Source organism: Hordeum vulgare, chromosome 1H (genome assembly GCF_904849725.1).
Source record: "Hordeum vulgare subsp. vulgare chromosome 1H, MorexV3_pseudomolecules_assembly, whole genome shotgun sequence".
Lineage (NCBI taxonomy): Eukaryota > Viridiplantae > Streptophyta > Magnoliopsida > Poales > Poaceae > Hordeum > Hordeum vulgare.
In genome coordinates, this window is record NC_058518.1 from 429,139,808 (window position 1) to 429,153,453 (window position 13,646).

Sequence of the window (13,646 nt, forward strand, 5' to 3'; positions counted from 1 at the left end):
ACTACTCAGTGCTATGGTGAAGTATATCTGGACCCATAATGAAAACCAAAAAGCAGATGATTGATTGTGCACTTCAAATAAATTTTATGTAAACACTATTTATGTTCGATACCAACATTTGTTATTTACGTTTGACAATTATTTATATGATCGACGTGCATGGTTTTGCATGGATTAGAGAGTCCGAATATGAGATATGTGAATGCAAGAAACGAAATATTAGGGACCGTCTGGATGCGTTCGTGGACGTGTCCAGACGCGTTCGTGGATGTATGAAGGACCGGATTTGACCAATCCGGTTGTAGATGCTCTAATCGACGGAAAAGAAATACCTGTCAAAGGAAGAAAAAAACACGAGAAAAGGAGACAGGCACGGGAGCGACGTTGCAGAGACCGGACTCACTGAAAAAATCAATATATACTTAAAAGTTTAAAAAAATAATATTTTTTATACAGATACATATGTATGATAGTCAAGCATGTAAAAAGTTTTATCAGGTAATTGGGCTATTTACATGCTACATAAAAAAGATAAATATCTGATTCAAATACAACAAAGATAAAGTTCATTTTAATCTGTGTATTTATCCTTTTTGTATACGCTACATGAAAGCATAAATGCTCGTTATACGTGTGTACTGCGAATACACATCTATGCAGCTCAAAAAAAAAAAGAATACACATCTATGTATTACTTTTTTCAGATTTTTTAATGTGTGGAAATAGTATCTTGGCAAAATAAATAACGAGCTGGGTGGAGCTCGGTCGCTGCTGTGCTTTTTCGGCACGCAGGGCTCGAATGACCCCAAGTTCAGAAACCGGTGAGACGCGCAGCTGCATAGAGAGTTGCATAGAGCAGTGAGCGAGCATCCAAGGTCCTCGGCTTGTCTCTTCCTCCCTCTCACCGCTCACCCCCACCCCCCACCCCCCTGTCCGTCCACAGGGTGCGACATTGAAGTACAGGGAGGAGGAACAGCAAGCAAGAACAGCAGGAGCGGGCGGGCAGCCACAAAGCGCTGCTGCCAACCCCCGCACAGCCTGGGCTCCGATAATTGATTGACGCAAACCCAGCTATCACCTCCCCTTTTTTATTTAATCTATAGCATATATAATCCCCACCCATCGGCCATCCCTACACTTATTTCTTGGTTCTTGGCACCTTCCTGTCTTTTCCAGATTTCATTGGATTCCATATAGGGCCTCCACCACATTCATTTGCTTTGATAGCTACCAGCTGCTCCCCTTTCTCCCTTCTCCAGATTTCTTGGCTCCCTGGCTTGCCCAGAGATTGCAATCTTGCAGAGCTCTTCTTTGGTTTCTTCTTCATGCTGGGAGCCATGGATGAGAGGATCCCGCCGCCCCCTTTCTTCCACTACTCGCCGTCTGGCGTCCATTCTTCCCCTCACCACCACAACCCCATGAGGTCGTCTGCCTCTGACAGGGAGAGGTCTGTGCCGCCCCTCCTCTTGTGAACCGCTGTCAAGTTTTCGTTTTTATCTTCGCGCCGATCCTACTAGCTTGAAAAAAATCGTCGTGGGCGTGAGATTTGACTCTGGCCGTGCGAGATTTGTGCCTAATCTGGACCGTCTCGGTGTGATTTTCGTGAATGGTCAAATGATGCCCCCACGCTGTAGTGATGTGCCGAGTTGAGGATTTGGGGACTGCCTGCTAATGGTAGATTTGTGCTTGCTGTTACGAATAAATGAGCTTGATGTCCTCGATTGGCCTCCGATAGTGTGAAGGTCATTTGCAGAGTGTTCATTGTTTTGACTTTTGATTAGGCCGCAAATTATTGGTGCTTTTTTTTTTGCTCTTAAATAAATCTGTTCCTGTGATACTTGCGGTTGATCTTACCAATGACTCAATGAGATGGTTTGCTTTGCAGGTATATTGCTGAGTTACTTGCCGAGAGGCAGAAACTCGTTCCCTTCCTGCAAGTTCTTCCATTCTGTAATAGGCTTTTAAACCAAGGTTTGTTTCCTTCTTCTTCTTTTTTCTCTGAATTATACATCGATGCTATTTGTGTATGTAGTTCTCAACATTAGAGTGCTACATACATTCACCCAATTGTTATTCTTAGCTATCCACACTGTCCGTTGGAAGAAACTGATATCCTTCTTTGGACAATCATGTCCATTCTTTTTTTTATATAAAAAGCTGCTCATGAGGGGAAAAAATAGAATGTGTAATCAGTCATTTGTCATGGTTCCTGTCAAGGTTATATTCCACCATACCGTTACTTTGGAGTCCCAAATGATGTCATTCATGCGAATCACATAAACTGCTGCAAGAGATTGTATAAAGCGTAGAACTAACTCATTGACGAAACAAGAATATGAGACAGTCTAACACCGTGAAGTTCCTCAGTCATAACTTTCAGTTAACATGCTTACTTTTCACTTCTGTATCATAATGTAACCGCTATATTACTTGAGTGGCGATTTCTAAACTCTAACCTCCAGTTGTAGTTCCAGGTCGAATAGAACTAACGGATTTCATACTGCTTGTTTTCTTCAATGCAGAAATTTTGCGGGCATCTTCTTTGCCACCTAACCCAAATTTTGTTGAACCTGAGAGATTCGATTATGGTAGCCCATTAAGATTAGCTGGCCACCCTATGAATGGTCAACCAATGGATTTGGAGGGATGGACTGGCATGCATGCAGAGGTTGTGCAAATTCATACAATCTTCTGATTATTGGTTTTACAAGTCCTAACTGCCTTAACATTCTATATAGCTGTTAGAGAAATGCTGGCATGATTATATCTACCTTCTCTACTTTTTTTTTCTTATTCTAATATGGCTATTTCAAATATGCAAATCTCTACCAGTGCTGCCACTAGTTCATGTTATCCTTGAAGCTGTTTAGAAATTCGCAGGAACCAATGAACTAATTTAGGACCGAGTTTCAGTCAGCTGTCCAGCACATTAACATGAAACGAAAAGAAAAGGCAAGCTGTACGTTGTGGTACTAATAGGAATGGTTTCAAAAGCACCAATCAAGTTACGGTCACTGTTACAGATATTAATAGCTTTAAATAATTCAAGAATGGCATGATTCGACTTTTTCCTTTTGAGAGAACGACAAGGTTCTTGCTACTTCAATGGTGGTTCCCATCCAAGCCTTTGATCTGAAATTATTCCTACGAGATTAATGATTAGGAACCATTGGTTCTACTCATAAGGATAATATTTAAATGATGTCCAGTTGTTCTTGTAACCGATCTTTACAGCCTGTCAGCAATTTCATCTACCCATGACGATCGTATTTCGACAATACAGTAAAAAATCAACCTGAGTTTTGTTAAGGAAGTGGTGTGGATATACAGACTGTTTATTCATATCGTTTTCCTGATATTACAACTAAGAGACTTGTGTAACTTGTTTTTGTTTCTAGGATTGACTTGTATAGCTTGTTCTTATCATGTAATTATTAATGGGCAATACTGGCCATCTTCAATGCAAAATAGAAGCACTTTTGTATTATTTCTTTGCATTGATTCTATTAAAATGCCTTTCTTCAGCATATGGGGATACACCATTCACCATCCATGGGCTGGAATGGTGGTCCCGGAGTTGTTGGCGGTCCTGTTGTGAAGAAACTTGTCAGGATGGATGTTCCAGCAGAAAAGTATCCAAATGTATGTACGGCGTACTTTCACCTCAAGCTGTTTGGATAAACTATTTAACTTTATTTTTATGAAATTTTCGAAATTCAAATCATCCATAATCTTTTGGTATGATTAGTTCAACTTTGTTGGTCGTTTGTTGGGCCCACGAGGAAACTCCCTGAAAAGAGTTGAAGCTACAACACAGTGTAGAGTCTATATTCGTGGACGTGGTTCAGTGAAAGATACTGTGAAGGTAATTAAACACAGATTAGAACCACCATTCAATTGTTGCTTGCTAACACACTTAGAATGTTCTAGCATCACTTCTTTTCTAGAGATGTTTTAGGACTTTGTTCCATTACAGTACTTGTTTTGCACGTTAAAATATAGATATAGACATATAGTATGTATGGTTGTTATTTGTTAATTAAATTGGATATGTATGTAAAACTGAAGGTCGATCCTGAATTCTTCTGTTTGATGTATAACTCCCATGTTTTTAGAAGTAGTATATTATCCCTTTCACGGTAAAAGGCTGATAGATGTTGAAGTAGTAATGGGCAGCATTGGTATTGATTGAAGTAAAAGAACCTTTCCAATTCTGCTCAGTTATTTGTTATTTCTAGTGTCATAAGCTTCAATCCGTGGCTTGTTAAGATGAAAATTCTTGTAATTTACCCACAAACAGTCAGAAAGTCCCAATAAACCTTCTAGGTTCCATATACTAAGTTTGATCACTAGTAACATTTGATATTATGGTCCATGAAAGATCGACTAGTAGTGCATGTGGTAGGCATATAGAGCTGACAGTTAAAATGTGGTGTGTTCATTATATTGTATTTTACCTATATTCTCATGTTGTTGCCCAGATAGTATGGAATGTCGATTGTTTTCTATAACTTATTTCATTGGTATCCATTTTGAAAACATGCACTCATGCAATTTTAGTTGGCACATGCATAAATAAGACAACTGCTACTCCCTCCGTTCCTAAATATAAGTCTTTTTAGAGGTTCCACTAAAAGACTAAATACGGATGTATATAGACATATTTTATAGTGTAGATTCATTCATTCTGCTCCGTATGTAGTCCCCTAGTAAAATTTCTAAAAAGACTTATATTTAGGAACGGAGGGAGTAGTTACTAAAATCTGGCTTAATAGAATTAACTCTTGTGTTTGACAATTCCACTCATCCCGTGACTACCAAAAACCATTGGAGAGGTTCTGAAAAGCTGATTTTGTTATTGAATAGGAAAACAAGCTTAGAGATAAGCCTGGCTACGAGCACTTAAACGAACCACTGCATGTGCTTATCGAAGCTGAGTTCCCGGCGGATATCGTTGATGCGCGCTTAAACCAGGCTGTGGTCATACTGGAAGATCTTCTCAAACCAGTAGTATGTCCCTTTATATCTTATTGTCTGTCCCAGTTCCCACCTTTCCATGTCCTCATTTTGTTTATTGAATTAAGTCGGTGTTACCTCTCCTGCTAATGGTATTACATATAACCAGGATGAATCCATGGATTACTTCAAGAAGCAGCAGCTGAGAGAATTGGCAATACTGAATGGCACTCTAAGGGAGGAAAGCCCAAGCCCAAGCCCCCATCTCAGTCCCAGTGTATCACCTTTCAACTCCACCGGGATGAAACGTGCGAAAACGGGCCGCTGATCGATCGTGCTTCTGAACACTGATTTGCCTGAGGTGACCATGATTTGAACAGATTGCGCCCTAACCTGTTCTACTGCTGGAAATGATTCCTGATGCATATGTGGGGCCAGCAGGGCTTCCTTCAGGCTCGTCGCATCTGTGACACGAGCTGCGATATATCTTTGGATGAATGGTCGCTATGAAAGAAATGAATTATGTCTGCTCGTGGAATCGGGGCTTGCTGTTTGGTCTTATTGATTATTCTCTGTGTATCTATATGACTCCCAAATATTAACGTTATCGATTCGGATTAGTTAATGCGATTGGTCGGTGGTTCGAAGTAATGTAGTTGCGCAAAATAATCAGGTTTTTTTGTCAGTTGTAACATGTCAGAGGTGTTTGCTTTTTCTTGTGGACAGCCATGGTTGGTGCAAGTCTAAATAAGATTTGTTTTCCCAATGGTATTCCAATGTATGAACCGCAAGCAACATCATGAAGATCACTCGCCTCGTACTCCCATTGTATCGAAATATTTATAGTTTTAGTAGGCTAAATTGGCTCGTACTCCTAGTAAGCATGTCTCTGCCGTTGTAACGTCCTGATGATTGCCGTGCTGTTGTAACACCATGATGATCGCCATATGTGATTTCGTTGTACATGCCTTTATTGGCATGACTCATGAACTGTGATGTGTGGTATGTACCCTACAACGAAGTTGCTCCTCCACGGATCCAGATGGCTCTACCATCATTTCAAGACCCATCCTTTTACCGACAAATGCTCGGGAACACATGAATTGAGAAAATTACTTCATATACATTTTTTAAAAGGAAAATATATTAATATCGCGAAGATATCAATTACATCTGGCCTCCGCAACAACGAAATGTCCTATTACGGATCATGGATGCACAGAACCATCAACAAAATAAAGAAAAAAGATCCCGCTACAACGATCAATTTCTTGTAACTGCAGCACAACGTCCGAAGTTCATATTTTTCAAAAACGATGTCTTCAAGAAGAAAACAGTGCACAAGCATCGTCGTCGCCCGATCATCGATCTAAGATTTTAGACCTGAAGAAAATTTGTGCTCTCAAAACAATGCCTTGAACAAGGCCACTGTTAGATACAACCAATTAAGATCATACTTTGGGTTTTTATCGTGAAAGCTAAGACTTTCTACTCCTCTTGTGTTGCCGCCCCCTCTTGCTGATGCCGCTGTTACTAGTCACGAATCACCAAGCAAAGTCCTCATCGTCTCGAAGACTCGATCGGCCATTAGTAGGCCTCAGACTTCAGCCACCATGATGTTCTCCGACATTCTCTTTATCATGAAAATCGCAATACCGACATGTGTCCCATAATGTCAACAAATGGTCGCCTTAGACTTAGGAATAGACCAAGTCCCATAATGGTCTATTCGTACTTTGCACTAAGCTCTCCAATGGAGCTTCCGGTCTTAATCAGCAAGTTACGTGCCTTGTTTCTTCAGCACTCAAGAGACTGCTGGATTCAGATTAAGCTTGTATCATGACATGCCGACGAAATGGGGGAGGGATTGACAGCACAAGTGGTTAAATTTGCCTTGTATCATGGCAAAGTATCATTGAGCGAGCCTTACTTAGCAAGGATGCATAAAGGTCAGGTTACATTTTGCAAGCCAGTTTTGAACTCAAGTACTGCTACGTATAGACAGCGGAGCCAGACAAGCAGGTGCAGGTCGACAGTTGCACATATAGAAATGGGCATTGGGATGCTACACAAATGCACTTACTGTTGAAGATCTGGGGCCATGAGCCTGCAGGCAGCGTATTTTAGCTTGGTTATTTGGGATCGTGGCACATGGTTTGGGGGACGAATCAAGATTGGTTACTAGGGCTGAATGTGTCGGCAGGATCACTAGAAACAAACCTCTACAAATGGGAGTATCTTTCGCGAAAATCCAATTCACCCCTTGCTTCTGCCATCAAAATGTTTGTTGAAAATGGCAAAAATAAATATAGAGAATAGATATGCTCATTGTCACATCCAAGTGCTACCTGCATTTTTTTTAGGAGGAAAGCTTAACCATTTTGACTTGTGAAAAAGAACTTTGGATGAAGGAGACTTCAACCACCCCCAACCCCCGCGTCTCCTCTCTCGGGCGACTCGAGGGTGGGTAGCGACTCGAGGGAACCCACCGACGCCGACTACTCCCCACCATGCTTTGCCCCAGCTCCTCGCCACTGCCTGAGGAGCTCGCCGACAAAGCCCGGCCAAGCTCGAGGGAGGGTGGCGGCGGGGCTCCTGTGTGGACGACGCATGGGTGGATCTAGCGTACGAGTTCGCCATGCTCCGCTAGGCATGCGGACGTGGCTTCGACGATGGCTGACGCAGTTCGAGGGTCCGACGGCAGGGGCGACACGACGGTGGCCTTCGCTTCCGGGCGTGGGCGCAACGGTCAAGCGGGTCTGGTGCGAAAAGGTGGCGCGACGAAGCGGGGTGCTTGTGTCCAACGATCGACGAGGCGGTGTAGGGTGGCGCAGGGCGCGGCGCTGATACCTTCATGCGGTGCAGATCTGTTGCAGGGAGTGGGCCTGATGGTGACGATGCGCTCGAGGCGCGGTGGCGGGTGAAGCCGGTGGACGCCGAGCATGGGGATTGTGTGTTATGCAATGCTTCGGTTCTCTTCGGATTCGAAGGTGTGATGGAGCTCCAGCTGAAAACCCAGCCCTGACTTCTGGTCGGTGCCGGCAACAGCGGCGCCATAGCGTCGTTCCCCTTCTTGAAGGCGTTGTCGTGGAACTTCATTGCACGACTCTCCGGGAGAAATCTCTAGCTTCGGATGGTCGAAGCGAGCGATGTCGGCGGCTACGTCTTTTCCTTCTTTGAGGCATCGCCTTGAAGAGTCAGCATACTGTAGTTTGCACGGATCTCTTCGTCGTCAGGGACACTGGACGTCTGGGTGGCGGCTGGAGGTGGTTTCTGTTGGTGCGTCGAGAAGGCGATCTCGGGAACAATGTGAGTGGCAACTCTATGAGGTGGGGCTCTATCTCGACATTGATCTGATGGCATCCTTGTCCCGCTTGGGCGGTAGGGGTGTCGCCTTGGTTGATGTGCCCTAGAGGGGGTGGTGTGACTTTACATCGGAGTGGCGGCCCCGTATGTGGTGCGGCGTTCATAATCTGCGAGTGGTTGCCCTCGAGCAGCGTGGGCTACGGGCAACTATGTTGTGCGGTGTTGCTGCTCGAAGGGAGCGGTGGTATGTCGAGGCGGCGGCCCCGAAAGGCGGTGCTGGTTGTTTGCGTTGGGTGCTACAGAGCGGTGGATGTCAGGGCGGCGGCCCTGAGAGTATCACTATTGCGTCCAGACTTCTATTGCAACGATGATGGTGGGAGCGAGGTCGGCGACGCGGCAATGGTTGCGGTTGTCGGCTCTTCTCCGACGTGTCCATAGTATTGCCTCAAATTGTTTGTTTCTATGGAGTCGAAGCTACGACGATGGAGACGTGTGGTGTATGATGAATGGCTGATGGTAGCCCATTCGGTGATCTACCGTGGCGCTGGTCGTGCCTCGTTTTGTTTTTCTCAATTCATCGTGAGAGTTGGAAATGCGTTGTCTCCACGCAGGTCGACATATCGTCGTTTTAGGTGGGCTCTGCCTAAAGTGTTTCAGTTTATGGGAGTGAGTTTGGCCATTATTGTTTTGGTTTTCGTCCGATTTTCCGTAATTAACTGACGATTCTTTTCTACTTAATTAATAGATGAGGTAATTTTTACCTCCGTTTAAAAAACTTTAAATGCCAAATGTTACCCTTAATTTTGCTTCTTTCACCGACAAAGCACTCATATCCCGTTTCGCATGAAATTATCAAACACGCTTGTTACTCTAACAAAGACAAAGAAAAAAGAAAATTTTAAAATTTATTTACTAATATTATTTTAAATTTACTAAGCATATGCACTCAAGAACCAAAACGGTCATCCCGTTTCGGCAATACCCTTGGATGTTTAGTTTGACTGGCTCATCGTGAACTACTCCATTACTACTGCGAAATATCTTCAAGTCCTGACACCAAAACAAAAGGCCAATCAGGGCCGTATAAAACCTGCTTATCTTCATCATGCCGCGACGCCACATGTTCGCGTGCGAGGGAGTTGCTTGTTCTACAGGGCAGTTCTATTTGGTTTCAATCGTGTTCTTCTCAAGTGTCTATTCAACGGTCAGCTGTTATGCCCAATCATGTTGTTACACGTGGTCAAAAATATGACTAACTAACTGACGGGTGGTTTCATCTTCCAGACCCAATAACAACCAGCGGACAGCACCTTGCTCAACGTTTAAACTGAAACTGCAGTTTTAGGTTGATGGTGTTGTCGGCATACAAATAGAGAGGGAATAAACCATGCATGGATTGAAAAATAAGAACACAGTTTCTGTAGAATTAAACATGTAATTCCTCCCCGGTTCATGTTCACAGTACGGAAAACTAGCTGGCTTGACACAATATCATGTCCAAATCGTATCGGTGAGAACCAGAACAGTGACACAAAGACCAAAGGCAAAAATGTAAAAAAGGACAGGCAGCCTTTGCATGTTGAAAATTTTGAAAAGGATATAGCACTGGCATCTCAGAGTGAAAACAGAGAGAAAAGGCTGGAGAAACAAACTAAAATCCTGGTGATGTAAATGGAATGCCTTTTCTGTTGTTGCTCTTTTCATCCTTGGATTGATATTCATGATAGCCAATCCTCCAGCCAGCACTGTTGGGAAACAAACATGAAATTTACAAGGGAAATTTCCAGCCAAGCATATGAAATCAGGCCATCTATACAAAAACCAAATAGACGGTACAAGTTGCCCAGCTAGACGAGTTAAAACATACTCCCTCCGTCCCAAAATTCTTGTCTTTTAAGTTTGTCTAGAAATGGATGTATCTAAATACTAAAACGTGACTAGATACATTCATATTTAGACAAATCTAAGACAAGAATTTTGGGACGGAGGGAGTACCATGCTAGCACTCACTGAGCTCGTTGGCCAAAGTAACAAAATCAGAACTAGTCCTGGAATTCAAGATTGCCCATGAACTCCTAAAATCATACTCTCTACAACTAAAAATCAAGAAAAATTGATCCGACGTTGCACATGATAAGCATCACAAATAAAAAAAAATTAATATACACATGCAGAGTACTAATTTGACACCAAAATCTATGATTTCAGGATTCTTCCTAGTCATTCATCCACCTGACACCACATCTAAATTGGCACACAGTAAAATACATAAATATGATCATCTCTGGAGAAAGAAAACATAGTGGTACAAAAACTTACGGCAAGAAAAAATGGCCTTGCAAGTTCAATAAAATTGTGAGTTGGTACAGATATATCTGATGTAGCACTGAAATCTATAGACAGAAGAAACACACACTAAATCCTGATGAGATAAAAGACACAGAAGACTGAAGAAAAAGTAATTAAAGCAGAGGACTTGACAAAGACATAGAAAGATGACAGCAACAATTTAAATTAACAACAATAATTTAGCCTGCAGTAAAGGAATATGGCAACATCTTCTCTGAAATCTGAATAGCTAACAAAAGTAGTCAACTTGGATTATCAGCACAAGTGTCCACTTATGACTAGAATGCAATTGAATTTTAGAGAAAAAAGGCATGTAGCCCAGTTTCATAGAAAGCAAACTATAATCTCTGCTCATCGGGTACAAAATGAGCCGAAGTGGCTGATTTACAGCATGGCTGTACTTAAAATAGACCGTCAGGTAAAACAATACGTGCAAATGAATAAAAAACTTGCAAAAGAAAGTTTCCAACCCTGGGTGCCTCTTTGTTTATCACTTCCGAAAGGAAGGATAAAATGATCATAATCATTACAACAATATGATAGATTGAATAGATACTGCAATGCGCCATGGACAAAATTTGAGAAACTTGTAAACAGAAATTATGATGAACAAAGAAAATTATAAAGCTGAAGAAAAAAGATGAGAATTAAAAGGCTAAAAGATGAAATTAAGAGAGGTTGAAGACAAAGAGAGACAAAAATAAGTGCAAGTAGCCTTCAGCATGATTGATCGGTCATGAAGAATGAAAAACTGAAGAAAAATGGGGTGCTAAAATACTGAGATGAACGGCCTTGACTATGAAAAAACTGCTATATGTAAAAATAGCAGACATAAGAAGCCATTGCCATGCAAGAGCTCAGCGAATGAAGACAGATACTGGTAAGACTGAGCAATGATGCAAGCACATAGAGCAAGGGACAGAAACCATAGAGACTGTAAGCAAAACATAGCTTCCAAACCTTCTTCTGATTTCAGTACACACAACTACTAAGATTGGCAAGCAAAACAAAACCACATAAATAGTGGGGCTGTTCTTTCATGCATCAAACACAAAATGACTGAAATATGACACGGAAAAAACTAATCTCTTCACATATATACTACTAATACTACACTCTGAACCATAATACTTAAGCATGCTATTTCCACAATCCATCCAGCAAACGCTAAACAAGCATACTTTACGCTATTGAACAATGAACATTATAGAATGCTATTGAACATGCTAGAATACGACATATATAAATTAACACCAAATACTGATAGAATGAACAATGATGCAAGCTCACAGAAAAAGGAACAGAAAACATAGAGAAACTGTAACACGCCCTGAGATGGACACACAGACCAACTGAAAAACTGACTCTGCACGAGATGAAAAACAATCAGCAGTTTTGTTTTGGGAAAAATGAAAGTAATATGCGAGTTTAATCGAGATCAATAGGCAGACAGCATAACTCGACTTGCATAACTTAGTTCATTCCATCCAATACATAGAGATAGATCAGTCTGTCCACATCAGACGACACGACAAAGATAACTTCGAACAAACAACACGCCACCAGCAATACTACTGGAACCAATCTCGCATCGTCGATTCTTCTTCCTAGGGGAAGCACGGGGTAACACTACGGCGACATATACTAATACTGATAGGTATATGTATGACTTGCTGCAGAGTCAGGCGGTAGGAAAAGGAACGAAGGGGAACGGGGCACTCAGATCTGACGGGCTGCGCCGCCTAGTGAGCCTTGTTGGGGCACTCGCGGGAGAAGTGGCCGGACTCGCCGCAGGAGAAGCAGCCACCGCCGCCGCCGCCGCCGCCGCCACCACGGCCGCCACCGCCACCGTAGCCGCCGCCACCACCACCACCACCGCCCTGGGGGCAGTCCCTGGAGATGTGGCCCTCCTCGCCGCACTTGTAGCACTCGCGGCCGCCGCCTCCTCCTCCGTAGCGGCCGCCACCGCCACCGCTGCCGTAGCCGCCACCTCCACCGCCGTAGCCGCCACCGCCGCCGCCGTAGCCGCCACCGCCACCACCGTAGCCGCCACCGCCGTAGCCGCCCCCGCCGCGGCCCCCGCGGTCACCACCGCCGTCGACAGGGCGGGAGCCACCGGCTAGAGCGCCTCCTCCTGGTGCGGTGACGTCGGAGGCCTTGGTGCGCCCGTCGTCGCCGGTGATGACATCGAACTCGACGACGTCGTTCTCGTTGAGGCTGCGGTAGCCGTCGGCCTTGATGGCGGACTGGTGGACGAAGAGGTCGTCGCTGCCGTCCTCCGGGGAGATGAAGCCGAACCCCTTGGTGACGTTGAACCACTTCACGGTTCCCTTCACTCTCTCCCCCATCTTGCGCCGCCGAAAACGAAGGACTAAAACCCTAGCAGGAAACCCTAGATCGGTGTGGTGGCTGAGGCTGATGGAGGAGGTGGGGGGTCTAGATAAATAGTCCTTTTAGTTGGGCTTCTACAGCAGCCTTGAGGCCCGACCACACAGCTAAGTTGGACCTGCTGTTTTTCCATGGCCCAAAGTGGCTGTGCGTGTTCTTTTTTTTTTCTGGAAGGCTTTGCAAAAAACAAAAAACAATGTGGCACGCGAGGCACTTCCAATAGAGTGTGCTATATTTGGAAGTCAAAAGAAAAAAAGTGTGGTATATTATTATTTTTCTATACAACGCATGAACTGTTTCTAGTAATTTTCTATTTGCTTAAAAAATAAATAGTGTTTCTTTTTCTCCCATGCAGAAATCTTCGTCAATTTAGATAGTGTTTCTTTTCCTCTTCCATCATAATTATCCATTGATTTTTTTTCATCCACACGAATTTTTCCACCACGTCATATTTGAATGTGTCCTTCAAATACGTTGCTCAATTGTATACCTTTTGGAGCATTGCATATATACTAATACTAATATATTAAGTTTCCTAGTTTTAGAGGCCTTACAATCAATTAAGGTCTTTAAATTGGAATTGGGTCACTCAATTTTGATTGGATCAACATTTTCTTCAAGAAGCTCCCTCGTATTATGTTTTTAAA

The 13,646-nt window shown here is 43.3% G+C and overlaps 2 protein-coding genes across 3 annotated transcripts; one reads left to right on the plus strand and one right to left on the minus strand.

Annotated features, from left to right (window-relative positions):
* Window positions 1-825: 825 nt before the first annotated feature.
* On the plus strand, window positions 826-5,727 carry LOC123442770 (KH domain-containing protein At1g09660/At1g09670-like). 2 transcript variants are annotated; one of them, XM_045118911.1, is made up of 7 exons: window positions 826-875; window positions 1,886-1,971; window positions 2,523-2,668; window positions 3,526-3,642; window positions 3,749-3,865; window positions 4,867-5,010; window positions 5,126-5,727. In XM_045118911.1, exons 3-7 carry the CDS (start codon window positions 2,618-2,620, stop codon window positions 5,282-5,284), a joined length of 588 nt encoding a protein of 195 aa, XP_044974846.1. In that variant the 5' UTR covers window positions 826-875; window positions 1,886-1,971; window positions 2,523-2,617; the 3' UTR covers window positions 5,285-5,727. The 2 variants fall into 2 exon arrangements, with proteins under 2 accessions (XP_044974846.1, XP_044974838.1); XM_045118903.1 differs by lacking the exon at window positions 826-875 and adding an exon at window positions 886-1,447.
* A 6,332-nt stretch (window positions 5,728-12,059) lies between these two features.
* On the minus strand, window positions 12,060-13,038 carry LOC123442785 (glycine-rich protein 2-like). The gene has a single exon (XM_045118922.1). The coding sequence runs from the start codon at window positions 12,957-12,959 to the stop codon at window positions 12,354-12,356; it is 606 nt and encodes a 201-aa protein (XP_044974857.1). The 5' UTR covers window positions 12,960-13,038; the 3' UTR covers window positions 12,060-12,353.
* Window positions 13,039-13,646: the final 608 nt, after the last annotated feature.